This window comes from Dendropsophus ebraccatus, chromosome 5 (assembly GCF_027789765.1).
Source record: "Dendropsophus ebraccatus isolate aDenEbr1 chromosome 5, aDenEbr1.pat, whole genome shotgun sequence".
Taxonomy (NCBI): domain Eukaryota; kingdom Metazoa; phylum Chordata; class Amphibia; order Anura; family Hylidae; genus Dendropsophus; species Dendropsophus ebraccatus.
In genome coordinates this window covers 144,125,559-144,145,652 of record NC_091458.1, presented here as the reverse complement: position 1 = coordinate 144,145,652, position 20,094 = coordinate 144,125,559, and the positions used below count along the sequence as shown (strand labels likewise).

Sequence of the window (20,094 nt, the reverse complement as noted above, 5' to 3'; positions counted from 1 at the left end):
TAAAAAATAATCTATCCCTGCAGATTCTTCTGTTTCAAGACCCTGAATTTAAAGGCCAAACCTGGGTAGTAACCAGAGACCTTCACTCACTACAAGGGGAGCCTAACCAGCATGGAGAACGCCTTTGCAGTGTTGGCTCTATGAAAGTTCTCGGAGGGTGGTAGGTATTAATTTAAACTTGAATATTTAGAACCTTTTTCCAAAAGACAACAATCGCCAGTGATAGGGCCCTTACTTCGCAGACCACCAGGACAAAGTGACTGTTTCTCTGTTGTGCTTTCTAAAGATGTTTTAATTAGCTAAAACAGATAACAGATTTTGTTTGTTAATCCCAGATTGTGTTACATATTGTCTTTTGGAAGCCAAGGAGGCCAAATCTTATGAAATAAGTCAAGTTGGCCATTTCTTAATCCCAGTTTATGACATGCACTATCTGCATTGGTGGGGATAAAAGTATGGCTAGATTTTTCTTTTGAAGAAACAAAATATAGCAACTGCTTTGGCTAATATGGCCATATAGAAAACGCTAGAGTGGAACAGTAACCTGGTGTTGGCAGTTTGTAGAGAAAAAAAGATTCGCACAGGTTTCTTTTTGTCATGCAAATAATAATAATAATAATAATAGAAAATAATGTTTTTTTCTTTTTTACATCATTTTATTGCTTCTTTTGACTGCAGTTGGGTAGCATATGAGAAGGAAGGCTTTCGTGGTCACCAGTACCTTCTCGAAGAAGGGGAATATCAAAATTGGTCTAAATGGGGAGGTCGTACTGAGGAATTAGGATCACTGCGTCATATCTGTACTGTAAGGATACCGATTTTTAATGTATATTGTTAATATAAACTGCAGTATTTTTAAACACAGCCTACATCTGCTTTCTCAGGATTTCTCAGAACCTGAAATAATACTATATGAGAAGTCAGGATGCCTAGAAGGTTCATGTTTACGTCTTAATGAAGCATTGGCAGATATTGAAGTTGCTCAGTATGGGACTAATACTGGTTCTATACAAGTCCTGAATGGAGTGTAAGTTTTATTTTTTTTTAAGTATAATTTTACTCAATGTTTAAGGCTGGGTTCACACTATGTATATTTGAGGCTGTATTTGTGAGGCTGTATAGCAACCAAAACCAGGAGTGGATTGAAAACACAGAAAGGCTCTGTTCACATAATGTTGTAATTGAGTGGATGGCCGTCATTTAATGGCAAATATTTGCTGTTATTTTAAAACAACGGCTGTTATATTAAAATAATGGCCGTTATTTACTGTTATATGGCGGCCATCCACTCAATTTCAACATTGTGTGAACAGATCCTTTCTGTGTTTTCAATCCACTCCTGGTTTTGGTTGCTATGAGGACCTGACATGAGGACCAAATGCAGCCTCAAATATACATAGTGTGAACCCAGCCCCAAGGTGCATCTCAAGAGGTTATCCCCTATCCACAGGAACTCCTTGACTTTCATGGGATAGAAGATAGCAAGCTGATTGGTGGCAGTTCATGGGCCTTGATAATACAGGGGGCCCATGGTTGCCCAAAACAAACAAATGAGTATGCCAGTGTTAAATAAAGCCCTGCCTGATTTACTAGGAGGCACACGCCTCTCAGTAGTTCTGGCCAGCCCTGCACCTGGCGCAAGCATTTCGAAACAAATCTACACCTGCTTCCACCTGTAAGCAATAGTAAATCACGATAAATCAGGTGCAGGAAGAGGCTACGCCTCCTCTGATCTAGCCACGCCCTCTGCCCACCCGTCAGTTGAGTAGGGGATATGGCTAGTGTACACGCTGGAAAAGAGGCAAATCTGCCCCTTTTCCATGGTGTACACAGGGGCGCATTTTTATAAATTTCTGCTATAGTTTCTGTGCTGAATGGCCTTCCTGCTGCAGTTTCACAGTTAGCAAACTGCAATGTTTTCACAAAAAGTCTGAGGGGAGAAGGAGGCGGCACAGTGACCAGTCTGCGGTGGGAAGTACAGGCTGACCATTCTGGGGTTGGGGGTGAGGGCAGGACGACCAGTCTGGGGTAAAGGGGGAAAGGTGAATAAGTCTGGAGAGAGCAGCAGTCTAAGAACTAGGGGAAAGAGACAGAAAAGATAATGATATTTACGGAATGAATTCTTAATCTCCAGGAGGGGGGATCATTCAACTAGAATTCTAGCTGAGTGGAATACCCCTTCAAATAATACTATTGATACTACTATTAAGTGTATTTCTGTTTCTTAGGTGGGTGGCCTATGAGAATGTTGATTTCTCTGGAGAGCAGTATATTCTAGAGAAAGGGATTTATCATAACTATCATGACTGGGGAGCCAAGGACAGCCAGATTTGTTCTTTGCAGCCAGTACTACAGGTAAGATCTGTACATAACATAATCATTAGGTTTATCTCTGTGCATAACAATTACATTTGTTGCAGAATCCATCTTGCAGTGATTTCTGCAACAGAAAATCCACCCCAAATCCTGCAGATATTTGCTGCTGCATAAAGGAGCGGAAATTCCAGTTTATCTCCAGAATGTATAGTAGTAAGCAGCAATGCATACAGTAAGCATCATTGAGCTTTACTGTATAGGAGCAGGGATTGTGAGGATAAATAGGAGTCCCTGTCCATGTACATACAGTTCATTTTTAAGGTAAAAAATAAAGTTAAAAAATAAATGTACTTCCAGTTTGCAGTTGCAGATGCTGCAGTTGCTGCAGGTCATCAGCATATCAGATTAGGCTGCTTGAAATTTGTATCGTATTGCTGCCTACTTCTACTCCTACTAAACTTGCAGTAAACTTTAAGGTTCTACACCCTAGGGTTGGGTGCAGAGCTCCCAACCAGGAATGTAAGAAGTTAAGCAGCCCAGACAGGCATTCCTGCTCTTAAGAGGGTTTCCCGCTCAAGAGCAGACACTCCTCCTGCCTATACAGCCAGGAAGAGTTAAGTGGCAATGCTGTTTATCACCATTTAAAGTGTAAAGGCCCTATTCCACAGGCCGACTGGAGGAGCAAACGAGCGCTGTCAGCGCTTGTTTGCTCCTTGTTCATCGCTAGATCATCTGCTGCCAACGCTCCTTTTCCACGGAGTGACGGCAGCAGATCGCTGCTATATGAGTTGTTTGTTTTTCAACATGTTGAAAAACAAACGACTGCATCGATCAGCCGTTATGAACGATGTCGGCTGATCGTTGCCTTCTATTTCACTGAACGATTATCGGCCCAAACGGCCGATATCAGCCAAATACGGACGATAATCATTCCGTGGAATAGGGCCTTAACTGTCATTTGAATGTCACTTTCAGGAATCAATAACTATGAATAGTTCAAGCGATTTTTAAGAAATTCTGTAATAGGTTTTATTAAGCAAAAGAATTTCCTTATGTACTTAAAAAGCTGTTTTCCTACCTTCCCCCTCACTTCAGAAGAAGCAGGATTTGGAGGGGCCAAGGGGGATGAGTGAGCACAGAGAGGAGAAAAGTCATCCCTGCACAAAACATCATCCTGCATTCTTCTCTCACCAAGCTACGAGATAAGCACTGACCTTTCTGACCTGTGAATCCAGCGTTTTACGTCTGCTCTCCCTGCTCACTCATCCCCCTCGACCCCTTCCCCCTCTATAGGTTATAATGGACTCAGAAAACCCCTCTTCACTTTGCTCAATATAGACAACTTGGCCTGATGATGCACAGATAAGAAGTGTGTGGGTGGTAAAACAGCTTTTTGATTACAGAAGGAGGCTTTTTTTGCCTAATAAATCCCATTACAGAGTTTCTTAAAATTGCATGTACTAAAAAAAAAAAAAAATGACAGTTACACTTTAACTCTTTTGGGGCAATCTATATAAAGTGCTGCTTACTTTCTCCCCCACTCACTCACTGAGTGTTCTGGCCATGGCCCCAAAAGAATGCCGATCAGTAAGATCAGTGCTCGCTTGCAGTGCCTTTTCAAATTATTGCTGTTTACACAGAGCGATGTGTGGCCGATATAGTTAAATCTTAAATCTGTCGATCGAAAGATCCAATTAGCTGACGAGCAGTGTTTTCACATTCGTTGGCTGATCACTTGCACTTTTACACGGACTGATTATTGGCCAAGTGAGCGTCTCTGAAAATGTTTGTTGCTAATTATCGGCCCTTGTAGAAGGGCCTCTACAATCCATGGGGGCCGAGCGTTCTGTACCTGACCCATGAGTGTAAAACCTGCAGGTGCGGGTTTGCTGTTATTTAGCAGATTTCACAAAACTATATCCACTGCGTAAAATCTGTGGTGAATCTGCTAGGTGTGAATACACCCTTAGGCCATGTTCAAACAACATATATTTTAACTGTATTATGTACAACCATTATCCCAAGTTTGAACTTCCCCAAGGCTCCACTTCAAGTTATGGGTTAAAATTGATTGATTGATTTATTGATTAATTCATAGATTTTTTTATATGTAGTACTGCACCAAAATGGGAAACTGTGAACTGTCAGCTTTTCTTTTTCTTTCTCATATTAATTCCTTTTTCTTTCTTTTTTTCTTATAGGTTGGGGGTCAGAGTCTTCAGTATTTTCCTAAGGTAAGAGATAGAGAATAGAAGGTACACAAAAGGTAGAAGATTCTATATATAAAGTAAACAAATTTACAATCTCCTTAAGGTCACATGGGGTATAACACCGTCCGTTCTATGACCGGGCCAGGTCGCAAAACAGCCAGTGTTACTGAATATCATCCTGGCCGGTACTGCAGTACCGGCCGGATGATGTTCATTTCTGGTGAATTCGGATGTGGACACACCCATGTACGCACGCATCCTAATTCACCGCTGCACACAGTGGAGCGTGCTGCCGGAGCAACAACGGCCGTGAGTTATGCTAAACATTCGTTGAATTGCAACAACGGCCGTGATTTATGCTAAACATATGTCGTGTGAGCATGGCCAAAGGTTGCCTTCACAAGTACAGGATCCGCAGCAGATCTGCAGCAGATTTGATGGTTCAGATTTGAAACTGCAGATTTGCTTTGAATCGCACCCTGATCGCACCCGGGGGCTCGGTTCACACGTTGTAAGAGCGCGGCTGTATTTGCGGCTGTAATTGTGCGGCGGTATTTTTGGTGGTTCGTGTGTATGCTTGGAAGTATAGGATATGCGGCTGCACAGTGCACACTATCTCTGAATCTACGGCCCTATCGTAAACGGACCCGTAAAAAATGAACAAGACCATTGTTTGCGGCTGAACATGCGGCCGAGGATTGACAGGCGGTCCGTACGGAGTACTTCAAAAATAGCCGGCAATGATGCCGAATGCCGATGCCTCTAATAGTTAATATATTAAATTAATCAAACACATTTTCTTTGTAATCAAGACACTTTCGTTGATCAATAATTTATTTCTAACGAATCCATCATTTTGCAATTAAATATACTGTTAAAAAAAATAGATCTATAAATAAATGTATATTTATCTATATATTTATTTTTTGACAGTATATTGAATTGCACAATGATGGATTCGTTAGAATTAAATTATTGACCAACGAAACTGAATGTATTTAAACGAAAATGTGTTTTCTTAATTAAATATTAATTAGTACAGGAAGCTCTATAAGCCGTTAATTCATATGCCGGCAATAGAGCATTCTGTACTAATCATCACTTTACTTTAATGAAAACATCAAATGTTTCTTCTAATTATGTTATGACAATAGCATTATTAGAAGAAACATTTAGAATTATATGTGCGCTCAGCTGATTGGCTGTTCGGCTGAGCGCACATATAATGAGCCGGTCCGCAGTACAGTGACTTCATTGTGCTGCGGACCAGCGAAGAGGACACATCGGGGTGAGTATAGAGCTCTCTCCACCCCCTCCCCGACACTGCACCCCTCCCAGCAAGGAAGGGGGGTCACTTAACCCCTTCCTTGCTGGGATGGGTGCAGTCTGACATCAGTCTGGCCCCCAAGGGGTTAAGGGGGATGCAATACATCCTCCCTTAACCCCTTGGGGGCCAGACTGTAAGCAGCGATCTGTAAAGATGCTGCATACTGTAAGGAGCACAACACCGCTCACAATGATGGGTGTTGTGCTCCTGTTTGTGTGTTTTTTGTGTGTTTCTCCCTTTTTGTTTTTCAGATATCGGTATCCTGGGGATTACGTCGGATTCCATGGACTACGTCGATGACCAGCGGTTGTTCTTTGAATTTTTTTTAATAAAATTGTCAATGAGGGGTGTGGGGGTGTTTTTATTTGAATAAAAAAATTTGTAAACTTGTGTCTTGTCTTTATTTCTTTACTTTATAGACTTAGTAGTGGAAGCCGTCTAATAGACGGAATCCATTACTAAGTTGGGGCCTAGTGTTAGCCGGTATAAAATGGCTAACACTAACCCCCTATTATTACCCCAGTACCCAATGCCACCAGGGGTACTGGGAAGAGCCGGGTGCCAGTGGTCCCGGAGCGTCAATATTGGCGCTCCTGGACCGGGCGGCAGCAGGCTGGTAAGATTTAGGCTGGGGAGGGCCTAAACCAATGGCTCTTCCCACCCTGGTGTTACCAGGCTGCTGTCGTTTGGTTTTTAACCCGGCTGGTTATAAAAATAGGGGGGACCCTATGCGTTTTTTTTTAATTATTTATTTTAAAAAAAACCCGCATGGGGTCCCCCCTATTTTTATAACCAGCCGGGTTAAAAACCAAACGACAGCAGCCTGGTAACACCAGGGTGGGAAGAGCCATTGTTTTAGGCCCTCCCCAGCCTAAATCTTACCAGCCTGCTGCCGCCCGGTCCAGGAGCGCCAATTTTGACGCTCCGGGACCACTGGCACCCGGCTCTTCCCAGTACCCCTGGTGGCATTGGGTACTGGGGTAATAATAGGGGGTTAGTGTTAGCCATTTTATACCGGCTAACACTAGGCCCCAACTTAGTAATGGATTCCGTCTATTAGACGGCTTCCACTACTAAGTCTATAAAGTAAAGAAATAAAGACAAGACACAAGTTTACAAATTTTTTTATTCAAATAAAAACACCCCCACACCCCTCATTGACCATTTTATTAAAAAAAATTCAAAGAACAACCGCTGGTCATCGACGTAGTCCATGGAATCCAACGTAATCCCCAGGATACCGATATCTGAAAAACAAAAAGGGAGAAACACACAAAAAACACACAAACAGGAGCACAACACCCATCATTGTGAGCGGTGTTGTGCACCTTACAGTATGCAGCATCTTTACAGATCGCTGCTTTCAGTCTGGCCCCCAAGGGGTTAAGGGAGGATGTATCGTATCCCCCTTAACCCCCTGGGGGCCAGACTGATGTCAGACTGCACCCATCCCAGCAAGGAAGGGGTTAAGTGACCCCCCTTCCTTGCTGGGAGGGGTGCAGTGTCGGGGAGGGGGTGGGGAGAGCTCTATACTCACCCCAATGTGTCCTCTTCGCTGGTCCGCAGCACAATGAAGTCACTGTACTGCGGACCGGCTCATTATATGTGCGCTCAGCCGAACAGCCAATCAGCTGAGCGCACATATAATTCTAAATGTTTCTTCTAATAATGCTATTGTCATAACATAATTAGAAGAAACATTTGATGTTTTAATTAAAGTTAAGTGATGATTAGTACAGAATGCTCTATTGCCGGCATATGAATTAACGGCTTATAGAGCTTCCTGTACTAATTAATATTTAATTAAGAAAACACATTTTCGTTTAAATAAATGCAGTTTCTTTGTTCAATAATTTAATTCTAACGAATCCATCATTGTGCAATTAAATATACTGTCAAAAAATAAATATATATATAAATATACATTTATATATATATTTATTTTAACAGTATATTTAATTGCAAAATGATGGAATCGTTTACATTTAATTATTGAACAATAAAAGGGACTTTATTACAAAGAAAATGTGTTTTATTAATTCAATATATTAACCATGAGAGACATCGGCTATAGTGCAGAGGATCGCAAACCCCGGTAATAGCGATTTATGTAAACTGTGTTCCCTGCTTTCCCAGATGCATCCAGAGGTGTTTGCATCACTTTCTTAACATTTTATTTGTTATTTTTAGTTGAACCAGATTTCCAAGTAAATGACCGTATGTTTTGAGCCGCATGTCTATTTTTTCCCACGGCAGTAGTTTCACCCGCACATTTACAGCCGCATAAAAAATACAGCCGCACAGTTAGAGCGTGTGAACCTAGCCTAAAAAAGCAACTTGTTGGTATCAAATATAAAAAATATCCTGTGCTTGATTGGGCACTGTCATAAAAAAAATCTTTTGAGATGTCACAAGGACCTCACCGTTTAGGAGAACGATCCAGTGGAAGTGTGTGACAGCACATTTCACTCCCCAACTCACAGTTATCTCCACTGCAAGCAGCTTTAAGTCTGTAGTGCTGCCTGGACACACATGATTTATTGCAGGTAAGAGCGCCTCATTGAGCAAGACCACACACACGGGAGTCTCCTGATCAAAGTAAAAATTTTTTTTTAGTATGACAGGTGTGCTTTCACTTTATACATCCACATGTATCATGTTTGCTGTGGATTTCACACTGTATGCTGCAGAATTTATGCAGTGTCCTTGTACCCTCATCACAATGTATGTCACAAGATTAAATTGGTTTGCCTGTGTTTTTTGTTAGATTCAACTTTTTTCTGAGCCTAACTTCCATGGAGACTGTATGACACACACAGAGGACCGTGTATTTCTACCAAAAACCTTTTCTCCCCAATCATGTCGGATTGAAGGGGGCAGGTGAGAAAGTCCTATTTTTATGCTTTGACCATTTACCAGTGGTTTCCTACCATAGCACCTAACCACTGCTTTTTGCTCATATCTATATTGTTATTTTAATGTGTGTAAACATAGACTCATTTTATCACTCCTCCCTCCTCATAACTTAAAGAGATCAAGAAACAGATCATTGTATTGCCTCTTCGTATATTATACATAATCATCAGGTCACCCCTAAACTGTCTTCTAATTTTGATCATTCAATCCATTCTATTTATTACACTGGTTGTTCTCCTTAAAATATTTTGGAAGATTTATCAAAGGGTGTAAAATATACACATGTGTGAACTGTCCATAGAGCTGAAACCTGAGCTGTCATTGGTTGCTGTGGACAGTTTACACCAGTTTACACACTTTGATAAATCTCTCACTTTGTCTTTCTTAAATGCTGGTGGCCAATCATGTATGGCACCGTATATAAAAGGATTATATAAAAGTATACGATTGCGTACAGGGAGGGGGTGGCCTGTTCAGCCTGTCAGTGGCTGTACCGGTTTCCTGCCTCTGCCGCTTACTGGCTAAATGGGCCTGACACATCACATGCCATATCCTGTCTCAGAACACTCACAGGCTGTCATTTCCCAAATCCTGTCTCAGACCAGAAAGGGGACCGGGGACCAGGGGACCATAGTGGTGGTATGTGGGCACCAGAACTGGTGTTGGGGAGGTAGCTGTGTGTTGTTGTTTGCCCTTCCTAGCGATTAAAAAAAAAAAGTGTCCCTGCTTGGCGTTCACCTTTAAGTAGTATACATTAGTGCATAGTATCTTTATCTGTTGTCCAAACATCAACTGGTGAAACCAAAATATTAAAGGGGTTTTCCAGCGAAAATCTTTTTCTTTCAAATCAACTGGTGTCAGAAAGTTATATAGATTTGTAATTTACTTCTATTAAAAAATCTCAAGTCTTCCCATACTTTTCAGCTACTATATCATGCAGGAAATTTTGTTTTATTTTGAGTCTGACACAGTGCTCTCTGCTGACATCTCTAGCCTAGACAGGAACTGTCCAGAGCAGGAGAGGTTTTCTATGGTGATTCATAGAAAACCGAGACAGAGTTCCTGTCTCGCCCAGAGATGTCAGCAGAGAGCACTGTGTCAGAATGAAAATAAAACAACACTTCCTGCAGGATATATAGTAACTAATAACTATGGGAAGACTTTTTAATAGATTTTTTAATAGAAGTAAATTACAAATCTATATAACTTTCTGACACCAGTTAATTTGAAAGAAAAAAGATTTTCACTGGATAACCCCTTTAATCAAAAACCGGCATTAGACAGAACAAATCATTACCAGGAACCTCATATTAATACATCATCTGTCATTAAAAATTTAACTGTGAGAGGCTTCCATTACCAGCGATCAGACTGAGCACACATCCTGAGCCCAACACCACGGAAAGTATTCCCACCATGGGTGCGGCATGGTTAGAAACTCTTGGCTTTTTTACATGCATTTTGAATCACTAATTGAATACGACCTAGTGTTGTAAAAACATAACTTTTAATATGTTGCTGCCCAGGGTGAGACTAACAATTAATTCCATACTTGTTATTATCTGTTCAGTCTCCTTCCCTCAGTTCTCAGCTGCTTCTTTCTGCTGAAAATACAAAAATCTGTGTGGGAGCTTTTCTCTCTGTCTCCCTCTCCCCCTTCCTTCTGAGACGGCTGATGTAAACAAGTCCCTCACTGGCTTTATCTGCAACAATGTAGCTTGTTTGTAATGCTAGGAGGGTGAATCACAGTGAGTTTATTAGCAACTTGACCTGGGGAAGAACTGGGGGAAGGAGACTGAATAGATAATAACAGGTATGGAAGGAATTGTTCAGGCCCTATTACACAAAACTATTATCGTCTGTATTCGGCCGATATCGGCTGTCACGGCCAATAATCGTCTGGTGTAATAGAAGACAACAATCAGCCGACATAAACTATGTTGGCTGATTGTTGTCTGTCATTGTCTTTAAACATGTTGAAAGACAAACGACTAAGATAGCAACGAGCAGCAGACCGCTGCTATCTTCTGTGGGCTGCCCAGATGATCTAGCGATCACCCGGGCAGCTCCCCCCGGCTCTTACCCGCTCTCTTTCAACGTGTGTAATAGCGCCAGAAGCAAGCAGGGAACGAGGAGCAAGCGAGCGCTGACAGTGCTCGTTTGCTCCTCTCCATCACCCTGTGTAATAGGGGCTTTAGTCTCACCATGGGCAGCAACATATCATATGTTTCAGTGTAATTCCCCTTTCAATTTAGAATACACAGATGTTGGTCTGTTTTTTTGTTTTACCACATGTTAAAGAATAGAATGGCCACTTTTAAGGGAACTTAAAGGGAACCAATCACAGCTATAACCCATATAACGCTGTTAGCAGCTCCTAATGGCAGAGTCCCGCCTAATTCGCTGATTGGCTGGACGGGCCTCCACCGTCATGGCCCTGAAGCGAGTGAACAAGGGATGCAGCGGCAGTATTGCAACGGCGATTGCGGCAGTGGAGCCCAGGAGGTAAGTTTACTTTATTATTTTAAAACAGCCCATGTCCGGCCATATAGTAAAGAAATACCCCTTGCCCAGAATTCCTCTTTAAGGATGCAAAATGGAGACCATACTATATCTGAAACAAACTGGAGGCAGAGATATACTTCAAATAGCCACAAATTAGTCCTAGCATTACAGGGCTGTATGACATTACTTTTGGCTCATGTGGTATGACTTACAGCTCTGCATGTAAGAGATTATATGTTAGGGATCTGTGTGGTGTCAGTGTGCTGCCATCCAGGACTAGAAATGTGTGCAAGCTCTAACACTTACTAATTTAAAATTTACAAATTTTATGAACAGTCTTAAAATGCACCGGATTTATCTAATTTATTGATCTGGCATATCTAGTCTGTAGTCCATAGTCTGTCTAGCTTACTTTTAATTGGCTTTCTTCAAACCAGAACCATGTGCCAAAATGTTGATGCTTTTTTGGTGCATTTAGTCCACGCCCCTTTTACTGAGGCTAGCCGCTTTCTACCAAGGTCACTCCCCTTTTGCCAGTGTAACGACTGGAGTTGTGGAATCCGCTGTACCACCACTATCGATGACGTAAGCCATACAATGGAACAGAGTCTAAAGAGCCACTGGTCTTCACCAGGACCCCGCGGTGGGATGGACTTGCTGCAGCAGGCAACCCCCAGGTCACTACCCCTGGCTTGGCTTGCTAGTGGCAGTGGGCAAAGTGCAGCTGAAGACACATAGGCCGGCAGAAATGCAGCAGGACACTCGGCTGATATCACAGGCAGCAGGACAGATGATAGGAAGCACAGGCGGCAGGGACCATGGGCAGAAAAGAGCTGGGACGGAGAGCTGGGACCAAGCACTTAGGGAAGCATGCAGAGGCGCCAACAGGAAAGGTCAGCACTGGTGTCAAATATATAGGGAAGGTGATTGTGTAACTTAACCAGTTAGGGACGCACTGTCCCTTTAAATCTGTGATAGCCGGCGCATGCATGCCCTAGAAGGCGGGGACGCATGAGCCGGCCGGGACAGTGGGGAGCAGGAGCACGGAGAGGGGCCAAAGGAACAGTGGGCTCTGGTGTCCGCTGACATACTGCAGCTGGGAGGAGTGGAGTGGCGGCGGCCTGGAGCACGGGACGCCATCGCGGCCGTGACAATCAGGCTCAGACAAAAAGTATTCAAAAATTGAAAACTCAGAATACATGTGGCTCTAGTAATGTGAGTTTTTGGTAGATTTACAATAGTAAACCTGTGCCATTGTTTCTAATTTTTTCCCTTTATTTTATTTATTTCACAGCTGGATTCTGTATGAAGGAGAGGATTGCTGTGGAGAGCAATACATTCTGGTCGAAGGGGACTATCCTACTCGTACTGCTATGGGATGCCAAGCAATAAGTGTTATACGATCCCTTAAGAAGGTTCCACTTGTAAGTATCTGAATAGTTGGACATATTTATTTTGCTTATATACAACACTAAAGGTGAATAGAAAAGTCCACTAAAAAATGTTTCCTTAAATTCTTAGACAATTTGTTTAAATGGGAACTGTCATTAAAAAAACAACATTTTGACATATCAAAGTATAAAGTTTTAATAGGTTGGGGTCTGAGTGTTCAGACCGCGACTGATCACAAAAATGAGCCAGGAGAAGTCTGTGTGCCTTGGTTTCACCCCTGGCTCTCAGTCATTTCGCCGAGGTGGATGGCCACCCAGGCATTAAATTATGCAGCAGTTGAAGTCACATACAGACACAGAGACGGGAGAGAATGCGCTACGTCTTCCCCCTTCTCGCTTTTCTGTTTGGACGTTGTCTGAACGCTGACACCCTGACTGATCCAAACTTTTGACATGTCTCTCTGACATTCAAAAATAGAAAAATGCTGCAACAAACTGCAAGTTTTTAGAAAAAATAAAAAATTAGGTTCTTAGCAAACTATTTGATCAAAAAGAATGAACCAACTCACCATGTTAAGGTGAATCCCAGAGAGTTTAAAGAGTTTAAAGATTTGGAGCCAAACCCAGAAACAGAGTATAAACAGAGATCGGGTCATAAAGGAAAGCCTGAGATGTCTCCTTTTTTCAAATCCATTCCTGGCTTTGGCTTTAAAGCGACTCTGTACCCACAATCTGACCCCCCCCCAAACCGCTTGTACCTTCGGATAGCTGCTTTTAATCCAAGATCTGTCCTGGGGTCCGTTCAGCAGGTGATGCAGTTATTGTCCTAAAAAACAACTTTTAAACTTGCAGCCCCGTGCCCAACGGGTGTGGCCTAGATTCTGTATGCATTAGGCTGGCACAACCTCTCTGTCCCTCCTCCCTACCCTCCTCATCATTAGGAATGCTCCAGGCAGATTGTCTCCTATTTCCCACCTGTGTCAGCCCGGAACATGGGCTGGATCGTTAAGCACCTGTGCAATGTTCACACAGGAGAAAATGTTCCAGTGGCATTCCTAATGATGAAGAGGGTGGGGAGGAGGGACGGAGGGGTGGTGCAAGTTTAGGGCATATATATTCTAAGCCATGCCCGTTTGGCATGGGGCTGCAAGTTTAAAAGTTGTTTTTTAGGACAATAACTGCATCAGCTGTCGAACGGACCCCAGGACAGATCTTAGATTAAAAGCAGCTATCTGAAGGTACAAGTGGTTTTAGGGGGAGGGGGGGGGGTCAGATTGTGGGTATAGAGTCGCTTTAAATCTTTGGCAGATAGTCTGTCAGATAATCTTTCTGTGTAAATAGACCCTAAGTCTACAAAACTGGGCACACAAGATCAATTAAACTCTGTGTAAAACACCCACAGAAGCTGGGTATAGTGCATGGCTAAAAGAAGGTAGCCACCCCCCACATGGGACACAAAAAGCAAATGAATAGCCAGCACTCCACTAACACTTGTTCAGCAGCGTGCAAACTGCATAGTGTGAACAAGTGTGAGTGCGGTGCTGGCTATTCGTTTGCTTTTTGTGTCCCATGTGGGGTGCGTGGCTACCTTCTTTTAGCCATGCACTCCACCCAGCTCCTGTGGGTGTTTTACACAGAGTTTAGTTGATCCCGTGTGCCCAGTTTTGTAGACTTATATTCCGAGAGAGGTCATTAGCTATTATAGGGTCCAACTCTCTGGGGTTCACCTTAACATGGAGAGTTAGTACATCCTTTTTGATCAAATGGTTTGCTAAGAACCTCATTTTTTATTAAAAAAAAAAAAAAAAAAAAACCCCTTTGGAACAGGTTTTTATCATATGTATGCTGGAGGAGAACATATGTGAGAGGTCCTGTCACTTGCAGTTTGCTGCAGCATTTGTCTACTTTTGTCTGTATGTTAGCCATGCCAGCATGCAAACTGCAGTGTGAACAAGTGTTAGTGGAGTGTTGACTACTCATTTGTATTTTATGTCTCTCTGACATGTCAAGAGTTTTTTTTTCAGTACACTTCTTTAAAGGGTTATATAGTTATAAAGTTTCACAGGCGGCAGGATACGCAGTAAAAAGACCTGCTGCACCGTTCCCGCTGCAGGTACACACCAAGTATGGATTTCTTCCAGCAGTGCTTTTGATTGCAGTGCTTTTAAGACCATTATTAAGCAAGCAATACCTGTTATTTTAAATGGAAAACCCCTTTAAAGGACAACCACGGTGCTGATAAAAAAAAAAACTGAACTGAAGCTCCAGTTGGTGTCTTCATTTTTTCTTCACTTCCTGGTTTGGACTTTCCCATGATGAAGAAATCAGATGCATAGAGAACAGGAATGTTAGTTACGTTACTAAAAACAGGATATTTTTTCTCCTCTACATATGGTGCACATCTGATTTTATCATGTTTGCTTTTTGACACAACCCCTTTAAATTGGTAATTTGTAAGGAAAATATGTAATTTTATATACTTTAATGCTGCAAGCTCACACATTTACATGGTTGAATTTTCTTTGACCATTGCTTATGGAAACCACCGCAGTTACTTTTTTAGTCTAATGATTTCAGCCCAACTTGTATGCATTTAGTCAGTTATGCTACTACTTTACTATGCATGTATATGTGTATGCTTTATCAATAACAGACAGTTTATGCTTACTCTTGCTGTTTCTTTTCCAGTATTTTTCAATCCCCTCTATATCACTTCATGGCTTAGAAAAATTTGAAGGCAAAGAGCTAGAATTCACTGCTGCAGTTCGCAGTCTGCAAGGTGAAGGCTACAACAACCATGTGCTGTCTATTAAAGTGGCAAGTGGAATGTGAGTGATTTAAAAAAAAAAAATTTAATGCATTTTTCCAACAGAGCCAGGGAGGAGGTGGCTGAACATAAGAACATGCACCTACCTCCCTGACTACATTGCTGGGGTCCGCTGTCCTCTGCTCCAGTTCCCAGTATGCCAGCTGCTTCCTGGTCTGAGTGGGGACCTGGGTTGTGATGCATCAGGCTCGCTGAGCCAGTCAGCGACCAGGAACCGGAGCAGAGGACAGCGGACCCCAGTGCTGGAGCCGGGAAGCTAGGTGCATGTTCAGCCACCTCCTCCCTGGCTCTTTTGGAAAAGAGACTCTGAGCCTGGACTTCTCCTTTAAACTATACATGACAACTTCATATGTTATCTCTAATACTGTTAATATAATGTGCTGTTTATTCTGTTGTTTGGTAATGCAGATGGCTGCTTTATGAGCATAGCGATTTTCGTGGCAGACAGTGGCTACTTGAACGGACACAAATCACTAACTGGTTACTGTTCAGTGGGATTCAACGAATTGGATCACTCTGTCCTATTAGACAGGTAAAAATACTACTAATACAGTAGGCTGTAGTCAGACCCAAATTCCATAATGACACTCCCATGCATGTTCTCCCATTTCGGGAGGAAAGTAACAATATTGTTTTTTATGTTATGATTCACAGTACTGTATTTACATATCTTTTCCCATAGCATCATTGACAGGAGGTCTATGGGGGATGCAGAATCACAGAGTATAGTCTATATCAATATAATGCAGTGAATTGTACACACTGTTGAACTGGCCCACTGGGGGATTGAGGGGTTCTTTGGTAGACCCACCCAAAAGTTTGCATATTCTGGAATTAGCGCCCAATTTATCATTTGCAACTTTTTAAGACGTCACGCAAACAGGTGCAGGCCTACGTCTGGTCAGTACCAGGTGAATATGCTTGAGCAGTTTTTGTTTTTTTGTGACTTTTTACCCTAAATACATTTACTATGGCAGTGGTACATTTTAATAAATCAGTCACAAGATATTGGAACAAAATATACGCCAATCCTCATTAGACCATCGCACAAATTAGACTCCTTAGTAAATGTCCCCCTATATGTTCATTTCCCGTAATAAGTGTGTATTGGTAATCTGTATAACTTTTGGGGGGCAATACAATAGTTTAATAAAAATTTTCGCCAGACATCTCCTTTCATAAACAACTTTGACTTGTGACTAGTCCTGGGGAGTAGACACAGCTGGTTCTAGTCATTCTCACCTTTTTGTCCTCCCATGTGGCATCATATGGAGTATAAGTGAACAGTGTTACAATACTGTTTTCCTCACCTACAAGTTCCTGGAGCCAGTGTGTGGGGCACGAGGAAACTTACAGATTGTTAAAACCCCCCAACAACTTGTACCTTCGGATAGTGGCTTTTAATCCAAGATGTGTCCTGGGGTCTGTTCGGCAGGTGATGCAGTTATTGTCCTAAAAAACAACTTTTAAACTTGCAGCCCTGTGCCTAACAGGAGTATCTGTGCCCTAACTTTGCACCACCCCTCCGTCCCTCCTCCCCACCCTCTTCATCATTAGGAATGCCACTGGAACATTTACTCCTTAACGATCCAGCCTATGTGCCGTGCTAACACAGGTAGGGAATAGGAGACAATCTGCCTGGAGCATTCCTAAAGATGAGGAGGGCAGGGAGGAGGGACAGAGAGGTTGTTCCAGCCTAATGCATACATAATCTAGGCCACGCCCATAGGGCATGGGGCTGCAAGTGTTAAAGTTGTTTTTTAGGACAGTGACTGCATCACCTGCCAAACGGACCGCGGGACAGATCTTGGATTAAAAGCAGCTATCCTAAGGTACAAGCAGTTAGGAGGGGTCAAATTGTGGGTAAAGAGTCGCTTTAAAGCGAATGTACCATAAAAAATTTGTTAAGTACCTCATCAGAGCCGATGCAGGGATCCCAATGGCACAGTGCTTTTTTTGAAAATGCTGCTTGATTCCAGCGATCAGCGCCATTTTCTAGCTGCGCACTGGCCTGGCTCTATGCACTGGAGGCAAGCCAAGAGCCTCCAATGTGATGATCCCCTCCCCTTGATGCTACTGCCCTGCAGCGGCCCGATAAGGTACTGAAATTTTTTTCCAATCTCATGAGGGTAGTTTTTCTTTCAAGAAAGAGATGTTAAATTGGATATTGCAACTTTTTCATTTGTTGCACTTGGTTAGAGAGCCATTATTTGATGTCTTGGTTGGTTATGGTAGAGTATTGTTGTACCGTGTTAGCCATAGAAATCAGTAGAATAGAGAAGAAATCAGGCGATACCTTTTGAAGGCTAACTGAGTATATTTGATTGCAAGCTTTCAAGAGTCTAGCTCCCTTCGTCAGACATGATGTTATACAAAACTGAAAAAATAACAGGCTTATATACACACTAGACAGAGCTCATCAAAGGATTTTAGAAACTTTAAAAATAACAAAATGCAATATACACAGGGTCTGCTATTTACAACAGGTCAATAAACTAAAGCTCGTGAGGCGTGACGAGGATGGTAAGCTCTTGTTGCTATCTGATTGTTGTCAGATTAACCCCTTAGCGTCCCATGACGTACCTGGTACGTCATGGTGCCGCGGGGGGTGTTCAGAGCGGGGTCCCGCCGGGACCCCGCTCTGAACGGCACCGATCCTGGCTGCAATCTGCAGCCGGGCAGTGCCTCTATTAGCCGGCGCGGGTCCCGTTGCCGCACCGGCTAATTAAGCACTTCAATGCAGCTGTCAAACCTGACAGCTGCATTGAAGTGCTTTGTACTGCACGTCCCTGGTGTCTAGTGGCACGAGATCCGTTCTTCTGGCCGGCCCGGGTCTCAGCGTTGGAATGACGCTGATCCCGGCTCTGCAATAGATTGCTATGGCCTGCAGCAGGCCATAGCAATCTATCACTGATTACAATGATCTTTGCTGTGTATATACACAGCATTGATCTCTATGAGAGATCAGTACTGTCTATATACAAGTCCCCCAGGGGGGCTTCTAGTTTATGTAAAAAAAAAAGTAAAAATGTGTTTTAATTAATAAAAAATCCCCTCCCCTAATAAAAGTCCAAATCACCCCCCTTTTCCCATTTTATAAATATAAATTAATAAATAAATAAATAAATAAACATGTTTGGTATCGCCGCGCACGTATTCGCCCGAACTATTAATTAATCACATTCCTGATCTCGCACGGTAAACGGCGTCAGCGCAAAAAAAATTCCAAAGTGCAAAATTGCGCATTTTTGGTCGCATCAAATCCAGAAAAAATTTAATAAAAAGCGATCAAAAAGTCGTATTTGCGCAATCAAGGTACCGATAGAAAGAACACATCATGGCGCAAAAAATGACACCTGACACAGCCCCATAGACCAAAGGATAAAAGCGCTATAAGCCTGGGAATGGAGCGATTTTAAGGAACATATATTTGTTAACAATGGTTTGAATTTTTTACAGGCCATCACATAATATAAAAGTTATACATGTTACATATCATTGTAATCGTAACAATTGAGGAACATGCATAACAAGTCAGTTTTACCATAGGGCGAACGGCGTAAATGCAAAACTCCCCGAAATCAAAACAAATTCGTTTTTTTTTTTTCAATTTGACAGCGCAGATGATTTTTTTCCAGTTTTGCTGCATATTTTATGGAAAAATAATGCCTGTCATTGCAAATTACAATTTGTGTCGCAAAAAATAAGCGCTCATATAAGTCTCTAGGTGAAAAAATGCAAGCGCTATGGACTTATAGGGTATAAACCCACACACCGTATACGCAGCAAATACGCAGCAAATAGGCAGCAGATTTGATAGTTTAGATTTGATGCTGTGTTCAGTTATTTAGATCTAATCTGCTGCGTATTTGTTGCGTATTTGCTGCGTATTTGCTGCGTATCGCAGCAGTAAATACGCTGCGTATACGGTGTGTGGGTTTATACCCATAAACATAAAATGGAAAAAGCAAAAGCGCAAAAACGAAAATTGGCTTTGACCTTAAGGGGTTAATGGCCTGATAGCAATTAATGGTCTTCATAGCCAGAACAGGTCACACATAGGCCGACATGAAGCTGGCATGGATATTGGGACCATGTTACAAAGTTTTAAATTTGAGCATTAGTTTATATTCCCATTCCCTTCTTTCTCTTTGTGTCTTAAAATGTCCCATTAAGACCGTAACCCGCAAGTCTTCTACTGTGTGTCCCTCTCCAGAGAAATGTGCAGCCACAAGGAGATCTGTTAATAGTAAAGCGGTGTGAATTCATACGTTGACTAAGTCTCTGCCCTGTTTCCCCCACATAGAGGCCTGTAGTGGGGCATTGCACACACATGATACACGATACACCACATTGGAAGATCTGCAAGAAAATGTTCCCTTGATTGTGTGTACCTCCTGTGACTGTGGGACTGGTACACTGTCAGAGATGTGGATTCAGTATGTGTGCAGGTTTTGCACCGGTTTTGTAGGCAGGGTGAAGTGCCATTATCCGTTGGGGCCTTCAGAGCACTGCGGACAATGATTTGTCGCAGGTTTGGTGGTTGCCAAAATTAAAGCAGTGGGGGGACTGAGAATATTTCTTTTAGTCTGCTGTCCTTGT

At 42.4% G+C, this 20,094-nt stretch overlaps 1 protein-coding gene across 2 annotated transcripts in view; it reads left to right on the top strand.

Moving 5' to 3' along the window:
- Positions 1-20,094, top strand: part of CRYBG2 (crystallin beta-gamma domain containing 2) — a 144,835-nt gene that overhangs the window by 114,457 nt on the left and 10,284 nt on the right. For both annotated transcript variants that reach the window (XM_069971524.1, XM_069971525.1), the window contains 9 exons: positions 24-160; positions 679-805; positions 885-1,027; positions 2,229-2,355; positions 4,518-4,550; positions 8,621-8,733; positions 12,569-12,698; positions 15,354-15,493; positions 15,901-16,024. In XM_069971524.1, the coding sequence (XP_069827625.1) occupies positions 24-160; positions 679-805; positions 885-1,027; positions 2,229-2,355; positions 4,518-4,550; positions 8,621-8,733; positions 12,569-12,698; positions 15,354-15,493; positions 15,901-16,024 (1,074 nt within the window). The remainder of the gene's footprint in view (positions 1-23; positions 161-678; positions 806-884; positions 1,028-2,228; positions 2,356-4,517; positions 4,551-8,620; positions 8,734-12,568; positions 12,699-15,353; positions 15,494-15,900; positions 16,025-20,094) is intronic.